This window comes from Astyanax mexicanus, chromosome 21 (assembly GCF_023375975.1).
Source record: "Astyanax mexicanus isolate ESR-SI-001 chromosome 21, AstMex3_surface, whole genome shotgun sequence".
In the NCBI taxonomy this organism is placed as follows: Eukaryota; Metazoa; Chordata; class Actinopteri; order Characiformes; family Acestrorhamphidae; genus Astyanax; species Astyanax mexicanus.
The window spans coordinates 32,045,851-32,068,261 of NC_064428.1; the positions used below are offsets into that span (position 1 = coordinate 32,045,851).

The 22,411-nt window shown below is 39.3% G+C and overlaps 1 protein-coding gene across 3 annotated transcripts in view; it reads right to left on the minus strand.

Moving 5' to 3' along the window:
* Positions 1-512: 512 nt before the first annotated feature.
* The window catches only part of kcnq5b (potassium voltage-gated channel, KQT-like subfamily, member 5b), a 199,010-nt gene continuing 177,111 nt past the window's right edge, over positions 513-22,411 (minus strand). The window contains exons 9-14 of one of the 3 annotated variants that reach the window (XM_022674603.2): positions 22,156-22,182; positions 16,270-16,490; positions 8,041-8,149; positions 5,825-5,956; positions 2,537-2,663; positions 513-1,867 (exon numbers count right to left, since the gene is read on the minus strand). In XM_022674603.2, the coding sequence (XP_022530324.2) occupies positions 872-1,867; positions 2,537-2,663; positions 5,825-5,956; positions 8,041-8,149; positions 16,270-16,490; positions 22,156-22,182 (1,612 nt within the window). In that variant the 3' untranslated portion in view covers positions 513-871. Of the gene's footprint in view, positions 1,868-2,536; positions 2,664-5,824; positions 5,957-8,040; positions 8,153-16,269; positions 16,500-22,155; positions 22,183-22,411 lie in introns of all 3 variants that reach the window. The other 2 variants (XM_022674602.2, XM_049469705.1) reach the window with 2 other exon arrangements.

Here is a 22,411-nt window from a genome sequence, read left to right on the forward strand (position 1 = left end):
TTATTTTGACAGTCTGTTTGTTTATTTATATTATTGACTTATCTGCATACAATCTGTTTGCATTGATGGCATTTATTTATATATGGCTTATTTCCATTGGAGCTTTTTTTTACACAGTCTGTTTGTTCATTTGTACTAGTGACTTTTATTTGCATACCATATGTTTGTTTGGATTAGTGACTTTTATTTTGACATAGTCTGTGTTTTTGTTTGCATTAGAGACTTTTATTTTGACACAATCTGTTTTTTATTTATACTAGAGACTTTTATTTTGACAGTCCTTTGGTTCATATATTAGTGGCTTTTATTTGCAATCTGTTTGTTTGTATTAGTGACTTTTATTTGTTCATATCTTCTTTAACACAGTTTGCCTATTAGTTTTATTACTGTAATTTATTTTGAAACATTCTGCTTGCTCTTTATATAGGTGACTTTTATTTTGGAAGGCTCTGCTTGTTACTTTGTATAGGTGACTTTTATACTGACATTGCTTTTTTGATCATTTATTCACAATTTACGTAAACCTCGGGGGGCAATCAAAACACTCATCTGGTGGTCCTTTGCACCATTCTTTGTACCATATTGAACTTTACATAAATCATAGAACCATAATGCAGAACCACTAGTGTTAGCTTAGTGCTAAAACACTAACAGAAATTAGCATTATTATAAATTTTGATTTTGTTCATGTGGGAATGAAGAAAACATTTCAAACAAACAATCAAATTCTTCCCTATATCACTTTTTCAGTGTAGCATAGCATGCTAATCGCCAGCTAGTCACGTTCATAGGCCGTTTGCACTTCTGACCAACACTTCATTTCATTTCGAGTCCGACAAGAAAGAGTTCATTCTAGTCAAAGTCATTCTAGTCAAACGTGTGGCATACTGAAAGGCTCCGTGCCCCCAGTGTTGGGCAGGTTGAGGGGTTCTCCAGCTGTTGTGGCCCTCAGAAGCTCGGAGGAGAACATGACGTCGGCTGTGGGCTGGGAAAGGAAACCGAAGCCGGAGTGAGCCTGAACCGAGTTCTCCAGGTCACTGTCGGCGATGAAAAGGTCGGCTTCGCCCCAGCCGCCTCCAGAGTCTTGGCTGCTGCTGGCCGAGAGGCTTCCACGTCCGTCCACTTCTGGAGCCTCTATGAGGTCCTGGATTGAAAGGGACTTCTCCAGTTCTTGGCTCCCTTTGCCTGGAGACAGTGCAGCCAGGGGGTACATCTCCATATCCATCTCCATCTCCAGACTCATGTGTCTCCTCCAGGATCCATCCTCCTTGATGCTGGGCCTGTTCTTCTGCTGGGGTCCTGCTAAATATGATGGCGGGTAGTCACTAGGAGGGCTCGACTGAGGTGGACTTGAGCTGCTGTTGTTCAGGCCTGGCTGGGAAGCCAGCAGGGGCAGCTGAAGTCTGGTAGGTGCTGTTGGCAATGGTGGTGGTGGGAGGAGGCCAATGTTGGAAAAATGCATCCCACCGGAGTGGATGTTGTTGGGTGTGAGGATTGGCGGTGGGCTGCCGCCAATGGCTGGACCCTCTGGTGTAGGCGTGGTCAGCGGTTGAAGTGGGGATGGGCAAAACGGTGGTGCCGAGGTTGGGTTGGTAAGACCAGGAGGTGATCCAGATGAATTGTTGAGGTTAAGGTTGAGCTCGTTGGGAGCCAGGATGAGGTGGAGGCCCCGGTGAAGGTTGGAGCTGCTTGAGCGACTGAACTGGGAGTCCTTGCTGTAGGCTGAACTGGTAGTCTGGTAGTCGGACGTCTGCTCCAGCTCAAACAGTGGCAGCGAAGAGAGGTTGATGGCTGAGGGGGAGCCCTTCCTCAAGACCTGCCGGTAGATGTCCAGCAAAGAGTCCAGCTTGGATTCGATCGATTGGACCTGGATGAAGACATGAACAGGGTTATCTTGCACAGCTTGCAGCAACATAAAGGAACAGAACCAGAAATACAGGGGTTGGACAATGAAACTGAAACACCTGTCATTTTATTGTGGGAGGTTTCATGGCTAAATTGGACCAACCTGGTGGCCAATCTTCATTAATTGCACATTGCACCAGTAAAAGCAGAGTGTGAAGGTTTAATTAGCAGGGTAAGAGCACAGTTTTGCTCAAAATATTGCAATGCACACAACATTATGGGTGACATACCAGAGTTCAAAAAAGGACAAATTGTTGGTGCACGTCTTGCTGGCGCATCTGTGACCAAGACAGCATGTCTTTGTGATGCATCAAGAGCCACGGTATCCAGAGTAATGTCAGCATACCACCAAGAAGGACCAACCACATCCAACAGGATTAACTGTGGACGCTGTAAGAGGAAGCTGTCTGAAAGGGATGTTCGGGTGCTAACCCGGATTGTATCCAAAAAACATAAAACCACGGCTGATCAAATCACGCAGAATTCAATGTGCACCTCAACTCTCCTGTTTCCTCCAGAACTGTCCGTCACCACAATAAATTATTGTGGTCTAAAACCAGGTGTTTCAGTTTCATTGTCCCACAGCTGTAGATGATAAGAATGATTTTAATGAGTGACCGTACACACTCACCTGCCTCTCGACTTTACACACTCTGCCCAGCATGCTGACATCTTCCAGCAAGTCTCCTTCAGACATCAGCTTCTCCCGTAGCTTCTTGTCCACAGGAACCTGACCTTTCCCTAGGATCTGATCCACCCTGAGACAGAAGAAGTACTCAAATTACAGAAGGTAAAAACTAGAGAATAGAGAAGAAAAGAGAAGACAACTATATTCATCTTCTGTGTTGGACACAGATAGAATTTTGGGCATTTCCGAAGCTGGATTGAATCTGAACTTAGTTCTCCAGTCACTGGAGAACTATGATCACTGTCAATGATGAAAAGGTCCGGAGTCCAGAGTCTTGGCTGGTCCTGGCCAAGAGACTCCTGTGTCCTTCCTCTTCTGGACTGAAAGGGACTTCTCCAGTCCTTGCCCCCTTTTTTCCTGGAGACAGTGCAGCCAGGGGGTACATCTATATATCCATCCCCCTGTCTAGACTCACGTGTCTCCTTGAGGAACCGTCCTCCTCAATGATGGGCCTGCTCTACTGCTAGAGTCCTGCTAAATATGATGCAGGGTAGTGGACCTGAGTCGTTGTTGGACCAGCCTGACTAATGGGGAGCCAGTAGAGGCAGCTGAAGTCTGGTAGATGTTGCTGGCAATGACAGTAGAGGTAGAAGGCTAATGTTTGAACAATGCATCCCATTGCTTGCTTCACAAGCTCAGTATTTGGTCAAGTTGACAAGCTGTTTTTGAGCCTAGTAGTGGTTCAAAACACCAAACTCCTCAAAAGGTGCTCCTGAAATCAGTGGTCTGAAATCAGTGGTTTGGTTCATAAGAAGGTGTGGGTGTGAAAGCTATCTGATCCCATCGCTGCGTGTAGGGTTGCGTGATTGGCTCATTTTGTACCATGACTGCTTTGGCTTACTGCGTTACTTCTTCTTTCCATCAGTATATAATCTAACAAAACCACAATATTTTTAAATTTAGGACTGGATTTATAGTACTACAATAAGCTCACTTTTGTGAAGGGAGTGCATGTCTTGTCCTGACCATTTACGTTTTTCTATCCAAACAAAATTTTTTAAAGTAAGCAAACGGCTGAAGCTTTTGCAATCTTAAACCCAAAAAATGATTCTCTGGAATTGAGCAATTGATCCACGGTTCGGGTTGCATTCTTGTGTGTGAAAACATACCAGTGTGTGGACTTATTTATCAGGGACAAGTGTAAAAAGTAGAACTGTGAGGGCTTGGGGCCTTGCATGGAGCCAGCTTGTCAAACCCTGGTATCAAATCCACAATCTTGTGATCAATAACTTGGTGTTCTTACCAATAAGCCACCACCACCTCCACAAAATTTAAGTTCATAAAACTAATAGTTGAAGAATCAATAAAAGTTAAGCATTTTGGAACGTTTTTGGTACTATATTCTTAGGAAATTTGTTGGGGAATTTGGCAGCATATGTTCAGTTTTGGGTTGTGATGACCACTAGGTGGCACTGGCTCCCTTTCTGTTAAAATCCTTTACCAGTTGAATTCCAAAGATTCACATGGGAAATATACAATATGGAACAATAAAGAACATACTGTACTTTAGACAAAAAATTGTATTACTCAGTTGGGGCTCCTGTGGGTGTAACCTGGGCTAGGGACCCTATGTTCCACCAACATGAGCCCCACATGGACATATTAGCTGGGTTAGCTCAGTAACCCAGCTGCTTTTTAAAGAATTAATTTCTCCCAAATTCCAAATAAATATATTGTCATTTAGAGCATTTATTTGCAGAAAATGAGAAATGGCTGAAATAACAAAAAAGATGCAGAGCTTTCAGACCTCAAATAATGTAAAGAAAACAAGTTCATATTAATAAAGTTTTAAGAGTTCAGAAATCAATACTTGGTGGAATAACCCTGGTTTTTAATCACAGTTTTTTTTTATTCATCTTGGCATATTCTCCTCCACCAGTCTTACACACTGCTTCTGGTGCAAAAAATTCAAGCAGCTCAGTTTGGTTTAATGGCTTGTGATCATCCATCTTCCTCTTGATTATAATCTAGAGGTTTTCAATTTGGTATAATTAAAGAAACTCACCATTTTTAAGTGGTTTCTTATGTTTTCCAGAGCTGTAGGTGCAAGATGGTCACCTCAGACCTTCAGACAAGACTGTGCAACACCATCTGGGCCTCTCTGGTTGTCTTTCTCACTTTCTGACACTAGCATCCTGTTCACGGTTCCTCAGGGTGGGCAGAGGTGCTAACGTTTGTACTGTGGTTTGAGTGAGGTGTGAATTGAAGCTCCAGGTCCTGCAGGGCTAAGAGTTTAGCCTTATCATCATCATCATCATACAGATGATGAATCTCTATTAGTACTTCTGTAGAAGTTGAAGCATCAACTCAAAAACTCAAAAAGTTTTTTTACTTTTTGAGTAAAAGTGTAAAAGTACTGGTTTTAAAACTACTCAAAGTTACTTTACTAAGTAAAAGTAATGTAAAATGGGTAAAAAAAAATGCCATTAAGGACAAAAGCTTAGGCTGCAACACTATAGGGTCCTACTGTGCACTACCTATAATGCACTACATAAACATTTATAATCCTGTAACACTAGCTTCAGCACTGAGCGCCACAATCCCTGAACCGAAAATAACATAGACATATATATACATAGAATTTGCATAGCCTGCCTCCTAGAACCAGCTGCTATGCTATGTGGAATATATATATATATATATATATATATATATATATATATATATATATATATATATATAAATGTCTATGTCATTATCAGTACAGTAATGGTGGCGCTCGGAGCTGAAGCTAGTGTTATAGGGTGTAAACAGTGGTTTTTAATTAGCTTCTTGTGCACTTTTTAAGTTAATAATGCCTCGTTTTAAATGTCAGGGCTCTCCAGATTCTGGCAAGGAGGTGTGGAGCTACTTTAAGCCTGGACAACGGTGGAAAAAGAGATTTATCGGGGTAAATTATGCCCCATATCACCCAGTCTGAAGGGTGTTTGGACAAACTGTTAAAATGTCTGGATCTCGGAAAGCTGTGGGAGAACGTAGGTGTGCTATACATTAAAGGTAAGAACTTTATATAATGTTTTACCACAACAAAAGTTCTTTCTCCTTTAAGTATAGATTTTCTTTCACCAGGGTAGATAATCAACGTTCCTACTTAAATGACATAACCTAAAGGATTTGTACTTCACTACTTGACACTTCTCGACTGTAGAGACAGTTTTTTGGATTAACTCTTGTAAATACTCTTGATTGGGTATTAAATGGGTCGATTTCACTGCTGACACTGATCAGTACCTGGTCTGAAGGCTCTTAATCCGACAGAGCATGTCCAAATGTCCGGCTGAATACTGCTCAATCACGTCCTTCACGTCGTACGGACGCAGCGTCTCCTTAAACTTCTTCTTCGCCACGTGGAACTTCATGATCCTGCAAATTCAAGCACATGGCAAGCAGTATATCAGTACTGGGGATTATAAATCAGTGGGCAGTGTATAAAAATGTCCACCAAGCCTGGGGCTTACCAGAGACTGACTTGAGATAAAAAAAAAATAATGAATCTCAGTAGGCTGATACTTTAATATTTGCACCAGTAGGGGGCAGTAGAGAACAAGCAATTAATAAAAAAACGACCCAAAAAATTGAAATAATTAAATAAATAAATAAAGCAGAGAAGGGAAAATGGGACCTGTTATAAAACTTTTTGGATCTTCATTCAAAATTCTTGGTTTCATATCAAATATTATGGTACAGTTATTGTAACAAACCAGCTGCAAATCTGATACACTGGGAATAAAACCCTCAATGCTCTAAAATCGATTAACTGATTAATCAATCTGAAGTGAAGCCTTAATTAACAGGCTAATATTGCATAATAAGGTTTACATTTTTATAAAAATGTTACTTAAAATCCTAATCGTAATAGAAAATATAAAAAAAAATGTCAAATTTGATGTAAACTGTTAAAATATAATTGATTATAAATTTGGTGCTTTCCTAAACTTAATTTTAAAATCAATATTTTCCTGAATACAAATCAAACATTTAATATCCTCCAAACTTTTTTGTTTTATTACGGTTGTCTAGTTTTTACATCTATTTTCAAGTAAGAATTAGAGAATGTAGAAATTTGGGGATAAAAGAAAGAAAGCGAGTGGACCTGCATCTTCTCTAGGTGCCCTGTAGGAGTTATTCAATGTTACGCTGTCTAAAGAACAACTGCTTGGCTCACATTCGCATGTCAAAAATTGAGATTATTAAAGTGTGCACATCAACAATATGGCTTTTTAAGAAGTGTTATATCAGGGAATGGCTTGTGTAAGTTAAGTGAGAAAAACGCCCGCAGTGGGTGATAATGATCATGACCGGTGGCGTCTGGCTAGAACTGTCCATGCGAGTAGACAAGCAACTCTGCCTCAAATCAACTACATCCACATTCAATGCAGGAGAACCAACAGTATCCAATATATACATAAGCAAGTGTACTGGTTCAACTAAAAAAATTAGAATATCATTGAAAAGTCACTTTATTTTGACAATTCAGTTGGAAATGTGAAACTCATATATTATATAGATGTATTAAACACACAGAGTGATCTATTTTAATCGTTTAATTATTTTATTATTGATGATTATGGCTTACAGCCAATAAAAACCCAAAAATCTGTGTCTCAGAAAATGTGAATATTATATAAGACCAATTGGTACTTTTGGTATCAGTGTGGGCAGTGCACCAAGTCCTGCTGGAAAATGAAATCTGCATCTCTATAAAAGTTGTCAGTAGCAGAGGGAAGAAGCATGAAGTGCTGTAAGATTTTGTGGGAAAACAAAACTGCACTGACTTTAGACTTGATAATAAAACACAGTGGATCAACACCAGCAGATGACATGTCTCTCCAAACCATCACTGATTGGTGGAAACTTCACACTAGACCTCAAGCAGTTTGGACTGTGTGTCTCTTCACTCTTCCTCCAGACTCTGATCCCTTCATTTACAAATGAAATGTAAAATTTACTGATGATCAGTGATGGTTTAGAGAGACATGTCATCTGCTGGTGTTGATCCACTGTGTTTTATTATCAAGTCTAAAGTCAGTGCAGTTTAGTTTTCCCACAAAATCTTACAGCACTTCATCTTACAAAGCTTCCCTCTACTGACAACTTTTATGGCAATGCAGATTTCATTTTCCAGCAGGACTTAGCACACTGCCCACACTGATACCAAAAGTACCAACTGGTCTTATATAATATACAACAATATATAATCAACAATAAAAGAAATAAACGCTCAAAATAGATCACTCTGTGTTTAATACATCTATATAATATATCACTCATCGCTCAACATCATGTCACCCCAAAACCAGGCTGGAAATTAGACGTACTGTATAACTAAAGGCCTTGATATAATAGTAGCTGTGAGATATGAGCAGCTATAGGCTGGTAATTTCAGAGAGTAAATGAAATGCTGGGATTGGATGGATGTTAGTGTGAGAGGGTGAAGTGATGTTTACCTCACTGCTCGGATGACGGTCTTCACTGCAGGAAGCAGATCCTCAGCAGAAATCTCACAGTGACAGCCTTTATCATCAAAACCCTCCTCTCCTGCTCCCACATTAGACTCTGCTACATACACACACACACACACACACACACACACACATATATATATATATATATATATATATATATATATATATATATATATAAATACACAGGTTAGCACTTCTGTGGTCTCAAACATGGTTAACTGTAGTACAGAACCTGTAAAATTATCAAAAAAAAAAAATAATAACAGAAAAGGGAATAAATAGAAAACTGAAAAGAAAAAAAAACCTGACACAAAAAATAATTTAAAAAATACATATTTGAAGTTGAATATTAAAGCTACATTAAAGCTAAGTGCTAGTATTGCTATCAGAGAATGGAAGAGAAAGCAGCCACCCATTAGTTTAAATATCTCACCACCTTAGTGAACAAAAATATATACTAAATTGTACGTTTTCAGTAAACATTGCTTAAAAATATGAGGTAATGAATTACGTCAAATTATTTACAGGGTTCATACGGTCATGAAAAACCTGGAAAAGTCATGCAATTTGAAAATACCAATTTTGCAGGCCTGGATAGCTTTGGGAAAAATAAAAATACTGAAAAAAAAAATCATCACATAAAATTAACAGAAGAGGAATAAATAGAAAAATGAAAAGAAAAAAAAAAGTAACACAAAAATATTTTAAGTTAAATATTAAGGCTACATTAAAGCTAAGTGCTAGTATTGCTATCAGAGAATGGAAGAGAAAGCAGCCAATCATTAGTTTAAATGTCTCACCACCTTAGTGAACAAAAATACATACTTAATTGTACTTAAAACATGTTGAGAAATGTCTACGTATGCTATAAATGCACTAATAGAGTTTTGTACTTAAATACCAGAAATGTATTAAAAGTACATTAATATTATGCTTTCATAAAATGTTTTTTTTATGATTTTAAAAAGCATGATATAGTGTATTAAAAAATATATATACTACTATGAAGTACACTTTTTTAATAGTTTAATGTAATTCAATATACTTCTAAAATACTCCATTCCAAATGTAATTTTATAATGTTTTTGTACAAAGTGTGTTAAAAACAGCAACAGTTACAGTAGTTCACTTAAAGTACAACAATGTATCATGTAACTTTTTTTTAGAAAGTAAATTAAATTACTACATTGGTAAAAAAAAAAATTGTAAAAATATATTAAGGTATCACATTGGAGCTACTTTCAGCCTGAATAACGGTGTAAAAAGTGATTTATCTGCATTTATTGTGTAAAATATGCCCCATATCATTCTAAAGCATGTTTGGACAAACTGTAAAAAAATGCTGGATCTCGGAAAGCTGCAAAAGAGCAGAGGTGGGATATTCAACAAAGGTAAGTACTATTTATCATGTTTTACTACATCAAAAGTCAATTTTACACAGGAGTTCTCCTAACTCAAGTTTTCAGTAAACATTACTTAAACAAATATGAGGTAATGAATTATGTCAAATTATTTACAGGGTTCGTACGGTCATGAAAAAACTGGAAAAGTCATGGAATTAAAATAAATAGCAATTTTCAGGTCTGGTAAAAATTTTGGAAAAACAAAAATACTGAGAAAGTTTTATGGAGATGCAGATTTCATTTTCCAGCAGGACTTGGCACACTGCCAACACCTCCAAATGTACCAATTGGTCTTATGTCTTATATAATATTCTAATTTTCTGAGACACTGATTTTTGGGTTTTCATTGTCTGTAAGCCAATATTCATCAAGAATAAAAGAAATAAACACTTAAAATAGATCACTCTGTGTTTAATACATCTATATAATGCATCACTCAACGCCCTCAATGCCATTTTGTCCAAAAACTCGAATGGAAAGTTTATGTACTGTATAACTAAAGGTTAGTTATGTTTGTAAAGTTTTGGAAAAGTCCTGCAAATTTGGTCTACAATTTTTTTTGTGTTTCAGTAGTTCAGAAGTTCAGAATTCAGTAATATAGCCTCTACACAATGGAGCTCTCAGAATCTAACACACATTTTATCATTAAAGACACACATATTGTGTGTCAGTTGTATTTTAGACCTACTTTAATCAATTTTAATTAGAGTTTTAGTTGATTTTTGTTTTATTGTCGTGATGATTGCTCTGATGTTTTAAGATCGTATGGTCATGAAAATGTGCCATTAAGGCATGAAAAAGTCATGAAAAAAAACTGTGTATACAGTGGACACTGCACAGCTTTGAGTTAGGAGTTAGGAGGGCAGGCCAGGGCTAGGGCTGTATCAGTGCCGGCAGGTGAAGTACCCAATCAAACACTTTCTTCCTCGGCTAAAGTTCATCTGCGGCCTCAGATTAGAGGCGGCTTTGATAGCGGGTCAGGAGAGGACAGCGGGGGATTGTGTGTGAAATCCACAGTATCTAGACTCAGCCATCGCGACACAACACTGGGACTGTGGATTTATAAATCAATAGTAATCATAAAGTTCCTCAGAGGCTGGAGCTACACTACAGCGTACACTACACTTCCACACACCACAGGAACCCATTTCATTTTACCTCCTTTTTTAGAAGCCTGAGTGCAAAGTGTTCAAGCTCAAGCCTGGAGTACAGGATTAGGACTAATCACTTCCACGTATACAGGTATATAATAATTAATGCTGCAGCTAGGCATGCTGGGACTGCTTCTTCCAGAGACTGTAAAAAAATGATGGACGCCGTGTCGCCGTTCTCATTCATTCAATAAAAATGAAGCCAAAATCTTCCTCCATGTTGGCGATCCTGAAACCCGAGTCTGTAGAGCGCAGTAGAGACCAGAGGAGGGAGAAAGACTGTGGAGAGACAGCCTACTCATTTAAATAACCCCGCCCCTGAGGGCTGCCTCCACAGAGTGACACACAGTCTATGGTCCCGCCCATACAGTCATTAGTCATTAGTGTAACCCAGCCCTTTTACACACCAATAACCACACCTTTTTAAATATAGAGCTAAATAACGTTTTAAAAAACGAATTCTGTGGAGATGTAAAATGTAACAATATAAACAGAGGTTACACTAGCTGTTGCATTTAAATAAAGGAGGTAGAATTACTGTATATTGGAAAAAAAAACGTGATTGAAAGTTGTCTGTTTTGCCATTGAAACCTATGGGGATGGGTGGAGTTACGCAGCTTTCTGCAACCGAACAGCAGGGGGCGCCCGACCTGTGGTGGCTTCACTTTTAAGAGATGCTTGATGCTCTGTCCAGCTATACACAGTCTATGGCTTCTACAGTCATTGAAACTCCAGCACTGTGGTACAGTGATAGGATGCAGCACCTGTGCAACAACAAGTCCAGTCATGAAATTGTACTACTCACTACTAAATATTCCACAGCCAACTGTCAGTGATATTATAACACAGTGGAAGAGACTGGAAACTACAGTGACTCTGTGCTCTGTCAGTGTAAAATAACAGAGCGGAGTCAGCAGATGTTCATAGAATGTTCCATGGATGACCAACTCCATTCAAGCCTTACATCACCAAACGCAACACAGGCGAGCACAGGATACTTTTGGTTATATAGTGTTTTTGTATTCAATCATTTTTCCCTTTTGTATGTGTAGATTTATACAAATGTTATAAAAAAATCATGCTAGGCTATCATGAAGTGACCCACAAGTAGTAGTGGATCTTGAGTGACGTCGCCCAAATCACACGTCCAAAAGGCCTATTGTATTCATGATATTCTTTGGTATTCTTTGTTTTTTAGTCGTTACAGGTACTCTGACAGCCCAAAGTTACATTAATAAGGTCCTGCAACCAGTGGCCCTACCTTTTTTGAGTGAACTATAACAACAGGACAATGCTCGTTCACAAACTGCTGCCATCTCAAGAGCTTTCCTTGAAAGACTTGAAGAAGAAGCTACGCCATGGGATATGGCAGATCTATCCCTGATTTTCTTAATGTGTGAGATTCTATTGGACGCACTATTGGATCATCATCCCAGATAACAGAAAACGTTACATTAATGTTTTTGAAGGGGCTCCGGAGATCACTGGTTAGAATCCCGGTCATGCAGCTTGCCATCAGCTGCCTAAGAGAGTCCTAAGAGAGCACAAATGGCTTTGGGTAGATGCCGCTCTTTCCCCTCATCACTCTGAGGGTGATGTTGATCAGCACAAGGCTGCGTCTGTGAGCTGATGTATCAGAACCGAGTTGCTACACTTTCCTCTGAGCGTTAGCGCTGTGATGCTACTCGGTAATGCTGCATCATCAGCAGCAGCTCAAAAAGAGGCGGAGTCTGACTTCACATGCGTTGGAGGAGGCATGTGCTAGTCTTTACCCTCCTGGTGTTCACTAGGGGCATCACTAGTGATGGGGAAAGTTCTAATGAGTGGGTTTGATAATTGGTCTTGTAAATTGGGGAGAAAATGGGATAAAAAAATAAATAATGATAATAATAACATTGCCAGAACTAGAATTAAACATTAATAGAAATTATGTTGTGGTGACATTACCAGAACACTAAAAAAGCGTTATAAATGTTCTAAAAAGAACATCCTGAAACATGACAGATTAATCGTTCTAAGAATGTATAAGAGCCTAATCAAAAATTGTTGAAAAAAAATCATTTTTTTCTTGCTTTTGTTGGAGTAACTGTCCCTACTGTCCAGGGAAGTGCAACAAAACACAGACACAAACACTGAGAGACAGGGGGAATGCGACTCCTCTTAATTAAGACCATTGTTTTGTCTGTCTGGCTGCCGGCTGGCCCTAGGCAGGGTTGGAAACGGTGGGATTGGGGAACTTGGTGGAAATGAAGGGCTTGGAATGTAGAGAGGTTGCAGACAGTGTACCAGTCAAAAGTTTGGACACACCTCTTCTTCTCATTTAATGTGTTTTCTTTCTTTTTATGATTTTCTCCATTGTAAATTTAATATTGAAGACTATATTAAAGCTATACAGCAACAGAAAAAAGTGTTAAACAAACCAGAATATGTTTTCTATGTTACATTCTTCTAAATAAGCGTCACATTTATCTTTGAGGACAGATCTGCACACTCTTGGTGAGATTTTAATCTCAGAGTCTTCATGAGGGAGAGTCACCTGCAATAGTTTCCTCTCAGCATCTTAAAAGAAGGAGTTTCTGGAGGTGCTGAACAATAGTTGCTGCTGTTTTTCCTTCATTCTGTGAAGCTCCAGCTCATCCCAATTAAATCACCTCAAATCACCATCTCAGTTCATCACCTTTGTAACACTTTACTTGGATGGTCCATTTGATGGCCTCTTTGATGCTCAACTGACATTCAACTAACATTCAACTACATGTCTATTAAATGCAAATTAACTAAAAGGTGAAAGTAAAAGATTCTCTATTGAATATAACCCTACATTCAACTCCAAACGCTTATCTTAATATTTTAGGACTGGGTTTATGGTTAGATTTTAAGCTTAGATTAAGGTTAGGGTTAGGTGTAGGGCTAGATTTTAGGGTTGATTAAGGGTTAAGGTTAGGGTTAGGTGTAGGGCTAGATTTTAGGGTTGATTAAGGGTTAAGGTTAGGGTTAGGTGTACGGTTTGATTTTATGGTTGGTTAAGAGTAAGGTTAGGGTTAGGTGTATGGTTAGACTTTAGGGTTGATTAAGGCTTAGGGTTAGGTGTATGGTTAGACTTTAGGGTTGATTAATGGTTAAGGTTAGGGTTAGGTGTAGGGTTAGATTTTATGGTTGATTAGGGGTTAAGGTTAGGGTTAGGTGTAGGGTTAGATTTTGTAGTTGATTAAGGGTTAAGGTTAGGGTTAGGTGTAGGGTTTGATTTTAGGGTTGATTAAGGGTTAAGGTTAGGGTTAGGTGTAGGGTTAGATTTTGTAGTTGATTAAGGGTTAAGGTTAGGGTTAGGTGTAGGGTTTGATTTTAGGGTTGATTAAGGGTTAAGGTTAGGGTTAGGTGTAGGGTTAGATTTTATGGTTGATTAGGGGTTAAGGTTAGGGTTAGGCATAGGGTTAGGTTCTATTTTGGATCATTTACATTCAACATAGGGTTAAGTTAAATTTAATGGACATTCAATTCAGTGTTAGTTCAGTTGAGCATTAACAAGGCCATAAAATGGACCATCCAAGAAAAGTGCAGAACGAGCATATAAACAGCATGGAGCAGCCGAGACAGTGTTTGTTCATAGCTGTGGTAATTAGCGTTATCTGACTAATATATCAAATTAAACTGCACTTTAGCAGCTGTTTAACTCAAATAAATAAAGTATATTTAATAGCTAGGTCGGATTGAGACTGGATTAGGTTCTCACCACAAGCAAACTTTTTCAGAGTTAGTTTGGTGAGCGAACCTAGATCACCTCTAATATCTGGAACCAGAGTCCTGACCAGACTGAACCAAATAGTGCTGGTGTAAAAAAAAAAAGCGCAATTGCAATGCATGGTGCTCCTGAATGGCTAAGATAAGATTGGGCAGCTGACTGTTGACTGTTGTCAGGGTTTTAATCAGTCAGTGGCGCACCTGTGTTTCCTGCTGCCAAGATAGAAACATGCCAGATATTTACCTAAATACTCCTCACTTCCAGACCACCACACCAGACCATCAGTGTAGATTTATTCCTAAACTCTTTTAACGGCACGGGTGCAAGGTGTAAAAATAGGCTGTTGATTGGGTGTAAGATAGCAATTGCTAAGTGCCTTACGCAGAGTATACAATAGGGCCCTAAACAACAAACCACTTACAGTACGTACCGTCTCTCCTATGTCCTGACTTTGTATGATAAACAAACCTACATATGTGTGTGTGTGTCTGACAAAGCCACTTTATTAGCAGAGACACCAGAGAAGAATTTTTGCAGCGTCAAACCCACGCAGTGCAGCCCCTACAGGGCACGACTACACTGTGACCCCTCACCACAGCGAGAGGGTTAGAGGGGTAGAATAATCAACATGCTGACATCAAGAGGTCATTTAGCAGAGCGAGGCCACACCAGTTCCATCACCACGGGCCACTAATGGTTCTGATTCTGATTTAATTCACTTTTTTTTCTTTTAGTATTATCATTATTATCATTTTTGCGTAGTTGTCCCGGCTTTCTGTGATACACAGCTCTGGAAAAAACATTTCTCCAAAAATTCCAAATAAAAATATTGTAATTTAGAGCATTTATTTGGAGAAAATAAGAAATGGCTGAAATAACAAAAAACATGCAAAGAAAACAAATTCATATTTATACAGTTTACAAATAAGTTCATAAATCAATATTTGGTGGAATGACACTGGTTTTAATGCATCTTGGCATCATGTTCTCCTCCACCAGTCTTACACACTGCTTTTGGATAACTTTATGCTACTCACTCCTGGTGCAAAAATTCTTCCTCTTGATTATATTTCAGATGTTTTCAATTTGGTAAAATCAAAGAAACTAATTTCAGAGCAGTATATTGCAAACAATACAACAATACAACACTCCAGCACCTATTTTAGTGATCTTTAGTCCACCTGTGATCTTTTAGGCACCGTGCGGATTCTTCGCTATTATAATGACGGGAAAAGTACACCTTGTGAAGCTCAAAATGCACAAAAGGCATGCACTAATTCTCTTTATTAACCATGGGTTTGGTCAATTTTAGGCATAACGTGAAATAAACCAATCAGTGTGTCACTTTGCTTCACATTCCCTTTAGGAGCCAGGTGCGCTCTGACTTTGGCGGATTGCTATTATAACAGCGCAGTGCTTATGCACTTCTCTGCAAAGGAAACAGACCTCTGAAGGTGCACAAGCAGCTAATTTAAGGGGAACAGAAAGTTTGTGCACTGCGGCATGCCCTTGTGTTTGTGTTTGTTAGAAGCACGGGTGTACCTGCGTTAAGATAGCAATGAACGTCTGACTGTTGATGTCGGTCTAGGCTGTTTTTAGACAGTGGTGCACCTGTTTTTTCTGTTGCAGAGATAGCAATACGCCAAAAATTTACCTGACCACCATGCCCATCAAAGTAGATATATTCAAAAGCCCCGTAGCTATTAAAAAAAAAAAATAGACTGTTGACAGGGTGTAGGATAGCAATGAGCATCGCCTTGTAAATCAATAGTGTGAATAGGGTTCTTATTTTGTATAAATCTGAAAAAATTTAAATGTAAGACATTGCACAAGACATTGCATGTCCTACAGTGGGACAAGATAAAGAAGTGTCTGGGCTGGTCACAAATATTTAACAGCGAATCAGGAGACAGCTCACCGTCAGTGGTGGAGCGTGATTGGCTCTTGAGGCGGAGGGAGGGTCTGAAGCGGGTTCGGTCGTTGAAGCTCCAGCTCTTCTGGACCTTGGCTGGACTGGATCCCTCAGTGTTGATCTCGGCTCCCGGAGAGCGGCGGTCCGTCACTGACGTCTGTCTGCTCTTAATGCTCTGACCCCGAGGACTGGCCATCCTCACCCGGTCCTTAAAACTCAGCTTCTGACTGAAAGACAACACAGAGAGAAAACAGAAAACTGAGACTACAGTTTTTAGGGCACCACATTAAAATAAGACTACCTTTATAAAGGCTTTATGAATGATATATAAAGGAGATTACCAATGTTTATTAATTTGGCTGCAAATAGTAGTGTAATAAGTAGTGATTCCACACTCATTTCTACAGTAAATCTCAAATATTTCTAGATACAGATCATACTCTGTGTTTTTCCATTAATTAGCATTAAACCTGTCATATTAATATATTTGTAAGTATGTTTAACTCTTTACTATAAATTTAAAGACTCCGTTAAATTAAATGACTACGCAAACAATGGATCACTGCTGCCTTTTTAATTGATGTGTTGTAACTGCTTATCAATGGTTTTAAGGCATTTACAACCTAATCAATAATACTTAATAATCTAGTTTCTAAACCATTTATAACCATTTATAATGGTAGTCTTATTTTATTCATTTTTAGTTGGGAGAGCGTTTTCTGAACATTACACTCAATGTTCTCAGAATGTTCAATCTCTCAAGCTTCTTAGATTTTCTTAGAACATTTGTATTTATACGTTTTTTTAAACATTCTGGTAACATCCCTGAAACGTCCCATTTGTCAATGTTTGGATGTTTTGGATGCGTAATGTGAGAAAGGTTCTAATAAGTTTGAATCTTCCTGGAACCTTTTTTAAACAATACTTAACCTTCTTATAACGTTCTCTGTTAGCTAAGATATGTCCATATGTTTGTGTTAGCCGATTTGAATGAATCTAGCACTCTGCTACGTTTTAATTTCCAGCCATTGCTGAAACAATTGTGCAAAAGCACACACTCACACACTCATACAGGTTGCCTAATCCCTGTAGAAAAGAAGTTTTAATCAATAGAATAGGACTTTCTGGAAAAGCTGAACAAACTTGAACCTACCGCCACAAATGTTTAAATGCCAGGTACTGACTAGGCTAGACGTGTATCTAAAATGATGGTGATTTGAGGGTTGCCACTGAATGCAATGAAATTCTCACAACAATGCCACAACACACACATTCCCAATGTGATGCCACTTCTAAACATGGTTAACATGAAGCTTCTATTAATTCTTATTGAACTCTTTATTGAAACCCTTGATTTAAGAGGAAATGGAGGAAATGCCAATAATTTCTTTATGATACAGTAAGCTTACATTTCCAAATATTTGGTCTAAGAGATAGACTTCACTGAAGTTTCTCCAGCACTAAGGCTAGGTGCAGCAGCATTAGCATTAGTAAATGCTGCCTGATGGTACTAGTTTGAGGAACTCTGAGTGTTCTGGTTACCTAGGGCGCTATCAGCTAGCGGTTTGTCCTATGTCCTCAATTCATTCGATATACTCGTCTCTGATTGGTGAAAGAGCTAGTGCTGCTGTTAGCGGCTAATGCTAATGCTAAAAATGCTGCTGCACCCAGCCTTAGTGCTGGAGAAACTTCACTGAAAACTCACCCTTATAAAGCTGTACTTCAGCAGAGTTGTTTTTCTGCTCCTTAAAACCTGACCGGTAGAAAATTATCTATATATATCTATATCATATTTTTTGGGAAAATTAAAGGATTTTAAATGCTTTAAGTGTTTATAACCCAAATATTTTGTGAGCAGATGATCAAGGCACACACACACACATTCAGACACACATATCTTCCATTCGCTTATGCCTCCAGGAGGACCATCAGAGACCATCTTGCTTTCCGAGTGTGAGCATATGCTGCCTTCATACCGGGTTACAATGGAATTACCCAGAAAATGAGATTCAGACGGGGACGTTTCGGCTGAATGACCTCCATTTCAGCAAATTGAACTTGGCGATGATGTGGTAATATTGTCTGAAGTGTAATGACTGCCTGTTATCTACACCGTTATCTTCCTCGTGTTACACACGCTCTTCATATACGGGCTGAAAAACCCCTGGGTGACATGAAGGGTTTTAAATCTAACACAACTCTCCATTACTTGGGGATGCCAGTTAGCATTAGCATTATGAAAAGCCTGTGCTAAGTAGATCCCACAAGCTTTCATTTAATGTCATTAGGTATCGTAGGTGGGGTGTTGTTAGAATACTGTGCCTTAGAACTTTCTAAAAAACGTTTTTAATTATTTCCCAGCTTAATCATTTATACTTTCACTTTTTATTGCATCCACCCTGTCACGGCAAGCTGCACAACAGTGGACATAGACAGAGCAGGCAATTTTAATAAAAACTGGCATTTGATGGAAACAAAGTTGAACTTAGCCCTATCCAGACAGGATTAGTTTCGCAGGGGGACGTCTGTGAAAAATATTTCATGCTTCTACTCAGTGATTAAACCCTTGGATCCGGACTGCAATTGAAAAAGTTTTTAGGCTTTTTTAGTTACATGACCTTGTGTTCAGTAGCTCCTCCATTTCCACTCACTGTTGTGTTTACCTGTTGTGTTTACCTCCGTGGAAATGCGAGCCCAAAGCGGAATTACGGTGTGTGGCAGTGGACAAATAGCTATTTTATTAAACGTGAGGAGACGAAACTCAGAGATGTGGATCTGGACGGGACTAAAATTACCTGAGGACCACGGAGTTCAGCAAAAAACAGTAGATAATTCAGCCTGTAATATTCTCAGAGGACGTCTAAATGAATAAAATCATAGACAACCACCCCTAAAAGAGAAAATTCCCCCAGGACCCCCTGAGAAACTAATCCCGTCCGGATAGGGGTCTAGAATTGCAGACTAGAGTTCAAAGTGAATGGGGTTCAGGACAGTCAAGTTCTTCCACACAAAACTTGCATATACATGTCTTCGCAAACCACTGAACGAAGCAAGGTGGAACACAGCCATGTTGAAACAAGAAGGGGGCAATCCCCAAACTGTTCCGTTAAAGTTGGAAGCACAAAATTTGTATGACGAAGCATCATGAATAACAGCCAAACCAACTCCTAAAAAAAACTACTCACACCATAATCCCCCTCTACCAAACTTTATATTTTGCACAATGCAGACAAACAAGCACTCAATCAACCACCAAACCCAAAGAACCACCTTTTTGTTACTGGAACTAACAAGTTAAGCCCAGTCCAACTCCTAAAAAACAACCCCACACCATGATCCCCCTTCTACCAAACGTTATACTCTGGACAAAGCAGTCAAACAAGCCATTAATCAACCACCAAACCCAGAGAACCACCTTTTTACTGAAATTTACAGGCTAAGTCCAACTCCTGAAAAACAACCCATACCATGATCCCCCCTCTACCAAACTTTATACTCTGCAAAATACAGTCAAACCAGCAATCAAACAACTGCCAAACCCAGAGAACCACCTTTTACTGGAACTAACGGACTAAGCCCAACCCAACTTCTAAAAAAACAACCCACACCATCATCCCCCCAATACCAAACTTTATACTTTATACCCTGCACATTGCAGTCAAACAAGCAATCAAACAACAACCAAACCCAGAGACCCACCTTTTACTGGAACTTACAGGCTAAGCCCAACTCCTGATAAACAACCCCACACCATGATCCCCCCTCCACCAAACTTTATACTTTACACTCTGCACAATGCAGTCAAACAAGCAATCAAGCAACCACCAAACCCAGAGAACCACAGTTTACTGGAACTAATGGGCTTAACCCAACTCTTGATAAACAACCCCACATCATGATCCCCCCTCCACCAAACTTTATACTTTACACTCTGCACAATGCAGTCAAACAAACAATCAAGCAACCGCCAAACCCAGAGAACCACCTTTAACAGGAACTAATAATGATCCCATGACCATGATCCCCCCTCTACCAAACTTTATACTCTGCACAATGCTGTCAAACAAGCAATTAAACAACCGCCAAACCCAGAGAACCACCTTTTACTTGAACTAATGATGATCCCATGACCATGATCCCCCCTCTACCAAACTTAACACTCTGCACAATGCCTTTAGAAAATAAAACTTTTGAGTTGAAGACACTGGAGTGGCTAGATGACTAGGAATCCTCACAGGATTTGAAGCTTTAGTGAGTCCCATCTCTGACATCTAAACATCTCTGCATCCCCCTTTTCAGATGTCTTTAGCACTGATGTTTACTCCACAGGGTCTTCCTAAAAGTGATGCTAGCTAGTTAGCATTACTCTTCTCTCACACATCACGAGTACCTCCAACATCACCTCAGCTGTTTATCAGCAGAAAAAGACTCCAGAAGGTGAAGGGCGGCTGGATTTCTGAGCACTGTCCATTTAGAAAGCCCCCAGTGTTTCAGTGAGTCATCTGCGGCTCTCTCGTGTCAATAGCGCCTCACATAACTATGCTAATTCCACTAGCGCTGTACGGCTGCGGCCCTGACGAACACTGAGTCACCGGGGGAACAAATGGCGAGTCGTCAGGTGCAATAAAGGCTACAGAAAGCACATTACGCTGATGAAGGACCCTCGACCTCAACACCTCGTCTGCATCTTTGATAAGGCCGTTCGCACAATGAGCCAAACAGAGATAAATAGGCGGATCGGGTCCGTTCACGCCTGCGAACAGTCCTCCCAGTCCTCCCCGGATAATTTCCGCAAATTACTTTGTTTGTTTGGCTCGGCTACTACCATTTTTCTATTCGGGCAAAAGCTATTACTTTCCGTGGGATTCTATTAAGACGCACGCGCTTATGATGAAGGGAAATCAGCCAGCTGCCTCGGGGAAGTGAATTTCAGAGGTTTTCTAGTAGCATCTATTAGCGTAATAACAGTTGCGTAACAGCGCTCCGGTGTCACTCAAAGCTACGGCATCCCTTATGTTTCTCTCTCCGACTAAAAGCAACGTCTCTACGGTAGCGTACGAATTTTCCAGCGAAAGCGAGGCGAGGCAGAGGCGCAAAATGCAGCTGATTAAAATCCTGTAATTATTTTTTTCATCGCACACAAAACACAGGTGCAGTCAGTCTAATCTTACCACACACACCTGCGACTAGAAAACATCACATGAATTAGAAATTATGCAACACATACACCATGTTTCTCATAAAAGACTATCTAGCCACCTAGAGGCGACTTTGAGAAGTTCATTTTACCACAGAGTAAGCATAGCACGTATTTCTATTTATATTTAATTTCATTTTTAGGAAAACTCACAGAAAAGTATCAGGTTTATAAACTGTAGCAACAGAGCTAAGGCTAAGGCTAAGGCAAAACAATGTTTTGCAGAGGGATGCAATAGGGTTTCAAAAATAAGGTACACTTCATTACACTTCATAAAAGGCTATTTAGCCACCTACAGGTGACTATGAGAAGTGCATTTTAGCACAGAGTAAGCATAGCACGTATTTCTGTTAAAATTTATATTTAATTTCCTTTTCAGAACAACTTACAGAAAATTAATTTCACAAAAGGAAGGGAACAAAGCGTAACGAACAGTTACACACAACAGATTCAGATGTTAAAGGAAGTATCAGGTTTATAAACTGGAGCAACAGAGCTAAGGCTAAGGCAAAACCATGGTTCACAAGCAAGAGTCCCAAAAAACAGTAACAATAACCAAAAAGACAACCATAAGATAACGCTATATATACAGTGACAGAGCTGTGTTGGCAATACTTTGCAAAGTAAAGGTGAAAACAGCAGGACATGTATTATGTGAAATGCTATTTAAATAATAGGTAAAGATGGCTACTAACCTGGTGGAAGTCTCAGCCTGGTCCTTCCTTTAGTAGGAGTAGTAAAGGTAAAAAGAGAAAAAAAAACCACATATATATCAGATAATGCATACATTATTCATAAACATAAAATATATATACCATATATAGCTCTGGAAAAAAATAAGAGATCACTTAAAGATGACAAGTCATCAAAACAAGCTGATTTTTTGCACCAGGAATTGAATTGAATGCATCTTCCAAAAGCAGTGTGTAAGACTGGTGGAGGAGAACATGC